The sequence below is a fragment of the Sabethes cyaneus genome, chromosome 3, assembly GCF_943734655.1.
Source record: "Sabethes cyaneus chromosome 3, idSabCyanKW18_F2, whole genome shotgun sequence".
In the NCBI taxonomy this organism is placed as follows: Eukaryota; Metazoa; Arthropoda; class Insecta; order Diptera; family Culicidae; genus Sabethes; species Sabethes cyaneus.
Genome location: NC_071355.1, coordinates 76,168,279 through 76,174,928, shown reverse-complemented (window position 1 = coordinate 76,174,928; position 6,650 = coordinate 76,168,279). Strand labels below are relative to the sequence as shown.

Sequence of the window (6,650 nt, the reverse complement as noted above, 5' to 3'; positions counted from 1 at the left end):
AATCCCAGAGTCTCTGTGCGAATATTTTTGGTTCGTCCTGGTAGAGTTGCGGAAAAAAGAACCCACCGTCTAAAAAACACCAGTACGAAGAGCATGGGCTCGCCGGTCCAGAGGAGAGGTTCGCTAGCAACGACACACGGAGTTTCTACAAAACGGTAAGGTGCAAGAATTTTGCCATGCCTGTGATGAGCAATGATAGTGCTGGCAACCTGCTTACTGACAAAATGACGGTAAACGCCAGGTGGAAGAGTATTTCCAGACGCTGTTGAATAGAGAAGTAAACACGAAGATCAGCAGGTACAGGATAAGAATTGTGAGTGACGGCCAAGCTGTGGAGCCACCAACACAGGAGGAGCTTATGAAGGCAATCAGTGAGCTGAAAAACGGTAAGGTTGCTGGAAAGGATGGTATCCTGACTGAACTTCTAAAAGCAGGGAGCGAGCAGCTGTACGAAACAATTCGCCGCATCATTGTCAGGATATGGGTGGAAAATAAATATCGGAGGAGTGGTTAATTGGTCTCATTTCCCACTTAAAAACGGACTTCGACTCGAGAGTAAAACGTTACGTTGCTCAATTTTGCCTATATGATGTTCTCCCCATCCTGTGTTGTAGACTGAGACCTGAGTTAGCGGAGTTCTTCGTCGGCGAGTACAAAACTGGTTTTCATAAGGGTCGCTCCACGATGGATCAGATATTTACCCTGCGTCTAGTAACTGACGAGTTTTGGGAGTACGACTAGCAGACTCATCATCTTTTTGTGGATTTTAAAGCGTCATACGGTTCAGTCAAACGAAATGAGCTGTGGCAGTTAACGCTAGGACATGGTTTTCCTACAGAACTAGTTACGTTGATTCGTGTGACGCTGGATGAGTAAAAAATATGTGTCAGAATAGCGGATGAGACCTCCCATGCGTCTTGATTTTGCGGATGACGTCGATATCACCGAAATCAGCAGTAGAGCAAGGAAAAAGCCTTTAGGCCCAATTGGGACTTACCATTAACACCGCCAAAACGAAGTATATGGCTAGCAGGAAATGTGGAAGTGCAAATGGTATTGGTGCCGAAGAGGAACTGGATGGGGAACGATATGAAGTAGTAGATGAATTCATATATTTTGGTATGCTCGTGACAGGTGACAACGATATAAGTCGCAAACTAGAACGACTAATTGCAGCTGCGAATTGGGCTTTCTACGTATTACTTTTTGTAGCTGAATTTTCAATCATCAAATCGGTTGATTTCATAAATCATGGGGCCCCAGCAATTGAACATTCGTGAGTCGTAGAAAGAGTTTAACTGAAATAGAAATTTTGGAAAATCGCATTTTGCGTAACGACGAAATTTTTACTGGGGGCCCACCGGGCATATGCCCCTGGGCTGGTAGCTGGAGCGAGACAGGTGCCAATCAGGGATGACTTGGTTAATAAACCTTCTAATCCTGATCGGCGACACAAACCAGATCTCCCTAGGTTCTAGTAGGCTGAGATACTGCAGCCTGCATCCTATTAGTGCTCCACAATTGCAGAGTAAGTGTCCCGAGGTTTTGCTCTCGAGATTACACATGCGACAAATATCATCTTGCACTAAACCGAGATTCCGAAGATGATATTTACTCGGGCAATGTCCTGTCACCAGACCGGTATACGTGCTGAGATCTCTCTTATTGAGACTCAGCAGCTTTCGAGTAATCTTAATACTCGGCATCAAACATTTTTTTGATTATTTGAGCGATTGTACGGCCATCCAATTGGCCAAAATCGTTCGGCTCTCCCATTGTTTCAGCTCACTCTTCATCACACAGTCCGAGATACCGCAGAATACATCCGGACCTGTGAATGGAGAGTTAGAACCACATCTTCAAAAAAGGACATTGATTCGAGTGTAAAAACTATCGGGGCATTACATTGTTCAATTCTGCCTGATGGGAGCTGCTCCGTATCTTATTCTGAAGACTGATATAGTTAGAGGAGTCCTTCGTTGGCGAGTGACACGCTTTTTTTCGTGACAGTCGCTCCACGACGGGTCAGTTACTAGATACGCTCGGGAAGTACAACTTGCAGACTCATCATCTGTTTGTGGACTTTAAGGTAGCGTACGATTCAGTCAAACGAAAATAGCTAGGGCAGATTATGCTATAACATGGTTTTCCGACGAAACTAGCCTCGTTGATTCGTGCAATGCTTAATAGGTTAAAATCATGGATCAGGGTAGTGAATGAGACCTCAGCAGCTTTCGTGATTTTGGATGAACTACAGTTAGGAGATGCCCTTTCGAACCTGCTATCCAACATTTTCTTGGAAGGTGCAATACGAACAGCAAACTGGGAAAGGAACGGGACTATCATCACGAAATCTAACATGATTTCTGGTTTTTCGGATGACGTCGATATCGTCGGAATCTATCGTTGCACAGTTGAAGATGCGACTGAATCAGGATTACTACACTCTGTCAATTTTGGCATTTTTAGCACCTTGGCCATTTTTCCATTTTTGATTCAGACCACTCTGGAATTTCCAAATGTTTGCGCCGAATTTTTTACGTCGTTCGGGTTCCATTCTATACTGCTCCGCAACGCGGTGGAATATTTTCACGAATTTTTTTTCATAAACATGTAAACAAAGTTATTTGAAATGGTTCCAGTTGCTACCACAACAGGCGTGCCGGTGACGCACGAGACATTTCCATGAAATTATGATACGTTCATGTTCATTTCTGCGATAACTTTGAAAAAATACTCGGCTTTCAAAAATGATTTTCTAAGGTTGGATGACAAATCGAATTTTTGTTATATTTTCAAATGTGAATTGTAAATCATATTATTTGCAGCACACCAAATAATATTGTTCAATAATAAATTAAAATTATTTGGAAAAAATTGCGATCGAATTCAAAATTAAATATGTTATTCTGATATTCTGTATTCCGACGGATTTTAATTTTTGAACAAATTTCACAGTTTCAGTCGAGTTGTTTGCCTATTTCACTTTGCAGACGAATTAAAAACCCCAACTTTTTTGATTCGAAATACCAAGCCGTCGGAATGCAGAATAAGGGTGTTTGTTTGAGGATATTCAGGTACTGGGCATTCAACAAAATAAGTTCAAAGAAAAAGTTATGCTAGATTATCGTCATTTATTATTCACTTATATCACATTCGCGAATGTGATGCGCCAAACTATCACAAAGCTTTTAAAGGAAAAAAGAAAACTCTAGTTTTAAGCTTAAACTATTCACTCAATTATTTCGATTACATCTCTAGCAGCTCGGCTCGCGCCGTCATCTCTGCGCTTTTTGGAGAAATTAATAAGGCTCGCCCTTTTCGCACGTTTTCGGGTAGTTGCAGTGCTGGCTGGCGGAGCCGATGGCGGTATTGTTTGATAAGAAGATGAGGGTTCATTTTCGCAGTTTTCAGAATACGCCAGTGCCGTCTGCATGACATCCATGCGAAATTTAATTTTCTGACGCAGCGAGAGTGACTCCAGCAGGGGCAACAGCGAACGGAAAAATAGCATGTCGTCCGATTCACCACCGAAAACGGTCAAGTCGGGTTCAACCCGATCCGGAGTCATTTTGACCGGTAAGGTGCCGGATAGTCCGAAAGTTGCTAAGCTCAGCCTTTCCTCAGCGGGTTGTTGTAAAAGAATGGGCGCTAAATCTTCGTCGTCGTCGTCATCGTCGTAACAGTAGTACTCCTGCTTGATATCGCTATTTCCATCCTCAAAATCCGTACCGTCCGCACTATGAGATGGATCGTATTCGTTTGATGATTTCCAAGGACAAAATCTTAAAAATTCAAGCTTTTTCTCGTACAGATAGGGTCGCATATTTTTCCCCTGCGTTGTTGTTGCTCGCAAGCGAAGAGAACGAATGTAGGCATCGCGTACATGTTTCCATTTCTTCTGCAATTCGAGGACTAAAACGAAACGAAAAGGCTGGCGTTAGGTTTCAAAACTGGCAGCTCTTCACGAATGCATGTGTAGTCAAACAAAACAGCGTACGAAACAGCATCAGAGCAGATAAGGTGTGTGCTACCATTTTCGACGGATACTGTTTGTGCCATGCAAGCAGACACGCTCGACATGGAAAAGAAATACGGCGTATGCCGAAAATCGTGCAACCTCCTTTTTATGTTTTTATGCTACCCGACCCGCTGGACAACGATGCTGCTGCGAGGCAAACTAAGAGAGTTACCACTGAGTAATTATCGGAGCGACTGTTTGAATGTGAGCGTGGAGTCAAGCGTCTGCCAGCGGTAGAGTATTTTGCCTGCACGTCGCTGCGTTCACGCTCCGAATCGCTTTGTCGAACGTTCTACTTGTTTTACATATTCTTTTGTTTTTTTTTCATCGAACGTTTTACAGTTTGATGTGTACAAATATTACTTACTGATTCCGGTTTTTTCCTTAGGATCTCTGCAGTGAAAATCGGGAAACATTAATAGAGCAATTTCTTCCCATTTGCGAGCGCGAACCGATTTGTCTCTGAACTCGGTAGCGGAGGAGTCCCAGAGTGAAGTCCGTATTCGCACCGCGTCGATAAACGCCTCGGTATTGATAGTATCCATCGATATCGGCCGGGAAACTAACGTTCATACGATCAACTACTAAAAGCTGATGAATCTCACGAGAACTAGTTAAACATTTTAGGTGACAATTTTCCCGGAACGAACGGTAGCTTGCGGCGAGACACTGCGTTAGACTGCTACGTTTTGCTGCGGTAAACAAACGTCGCGTTTGCGTACCTGAAACGGAGCTCGTTCCGACGTTCCACACATTCATGGTTGCTTCGATGTGGATGGCGGCAAGCAAAAAATTGTTGCCAGCTTTTCGAAAATTACCACAATGAATCATCAACTGCATATTTAAATAAAATGCTTCAGGCGTGCTGTTTTAGTTTGATATTTTATAAGAAGAAACAGTAGCAAGATATTTCGATGGGTTGATTAGATTGTTTTGTTATTTCGAAAATATGAAATTTATTCTGTTTTTATGTTTCTATGTGATGTTTCTTATCACAAAAAGCTTACATATAATTCTCAGCAAATTTAAAAAAACAAAAAACAAAGTTAAATTTAATTATTCTCAGAAAACATTCAATTTAAATCTAACAAGACATTTAAAAGTGCTTCGATTTTGTTTCAACTTTGTGCATTATCCAACCATATATCTCTTACTGGTTGTGAAATATAATGTTTTGTTTGAAAAGAGCATTTAAATATAAATTCTGCTCAATAACTTTGTACATGGTTTCTTTCGACGTTTCTTTCAACTTTACTTTTACTTTACTTTTACTTTACTTTTACTTTACTTTTACTTTACTTTTACTTTACTTTTACTTTACTTTTACTTTACTTTTACTTTACTTTTACTTTACTTTTACTTTACTTTTACTTTACTTTTACTTTACTTTTACTTTACTTTTACTTTACTTTTACTTTACTTTTACTTTACTTTTACTTTACTTTTACTTTACTTTTACTTTACTTTTACTTTACTTTTACTTTACTTTTACTTTACTTTTACTTTACTTTTACTTTACTTTTACTTTACTTTTACTTTACTTTTACTTTACTTTTACTTTACTTTTACTTTACTTTTACTTTACTTTTACTTTACTTTTACTTTACTTTTACTTTACTTTTACTTTACTTTTACTTTACTTTTACTTTACTTTTACTTTACTTTTACTTTACTTTTACTTTATTCTTACTTTACTTTTACTTTGCATTTTTAATTACAGTAGGATTTCGAATTTGGCATGGTTCGATTTTGGCATGCCTCGATTTTGGCAACAAAGGTATCCGTTTTTTGCAACACAAAATATTTTCCTTAGATAAATTTTTTCTTAAATATCAGTCAGTTCCCGCATACATGCTTTAAATGACACAAAAATGATGCCCTCAGTGTGTTCACGAAAAAAAGTTTGCTGTTATAGAATGTTTCGAGCAATAATACTTTGATTGCCGTAGGACTACGTCTTACCGTAGGTTGCCAAAAACTTACTTGCACCGGACGGATAGCTCTTGACGGACTTTTCATGCATAAAATGATTGCAATCGTTGATTAATAATATACGCTCAATTTTTAACGTATTTACATTAATTTTTTTCATATCAAAAAAGGGTCTCGATTTTGGCACGGTTTCGATTTTGGCAACATACACTGAAAATATAATTTCGTACTTTTTTTGAAAAAGCATTCGCGAAACTATATTCGTAGCTGATACAAATAATTTCATACCTTTTAAAAACTTTCGTAGGCTTACAGTCTACCGCCAATGTTGTTATTACGAATGGTTCATATTTTTAACGAGATCACATTCGTAGCTGTCTTGTATCAAGACCCATTTGAGGCTCGGTTGTTGTTTGGCATCGTTATCGACGAAAACGGGTTGCGAAGATTGGAAGAAGAGAAAATAGACTTATGCAAATATGACCTTCTTGGTATGCAGTAGCTGTGGTTCTGTGGTTTGCGGCGCCGTCGGCTGTTCGTAAAGAAATATGACAAACGAGCTCAGTTCGATTCCCGATAAAATCTGCTTTTTTTCGGAGATAAAAAAGATTTTGCTATTTTTCGATAGGTGTCGGTAATGTAGCATACTGACACCTATCGGAAAATAGTGAAATCTAGTATTATTTTTATCGAGAGC

General features: G+C 39.5%; 1 protein-coding gene across 1 annotated transcript; it reads right to left on the bottom strand.

Moving 5' to 3' along the window:
* Positions 1–3,232: 3,232 nt before the first annotated feature.
* Positions 3,233–4,695, bottom strand: LOC128739732 (uncharacterized). The gene is made up of 2 exons (XM_053835230.1): positions 4,389–4,695; positions 3,233–3,915 (listed from the first exon to the last, which is right to left on the bottom strand). Exons 1-2 carry the CDS (start codon positions 4,564–4,566, stop codon positions 3,233–3,235), a joined length of 861 nt encoding a protein of 286 aa, XP_053691205.1. The 5' UTR covers positions 4,567–4,695.
* Between the last annotated feature and the right edge of the window lie 1,955 nt (positions 4,696–6,650).

Bases quoted from the DNA above. Each gene is read 5' to 3' on its own strand.
- LOC128739732 (XM_053835230.1), bottom strand. From the start codon at position 4,566: ATGGATACTATCAATACCGAGGCGTTTATCGACGCGGTGCGAATACGG. The intron at 3,916-4,388 runs GTAAGTAATATT...GTTTCGTTTTAG, and splicing joins TAAGGAAAAAACCGGAATCA to TCCTCGAATTGCAGAAGAAA.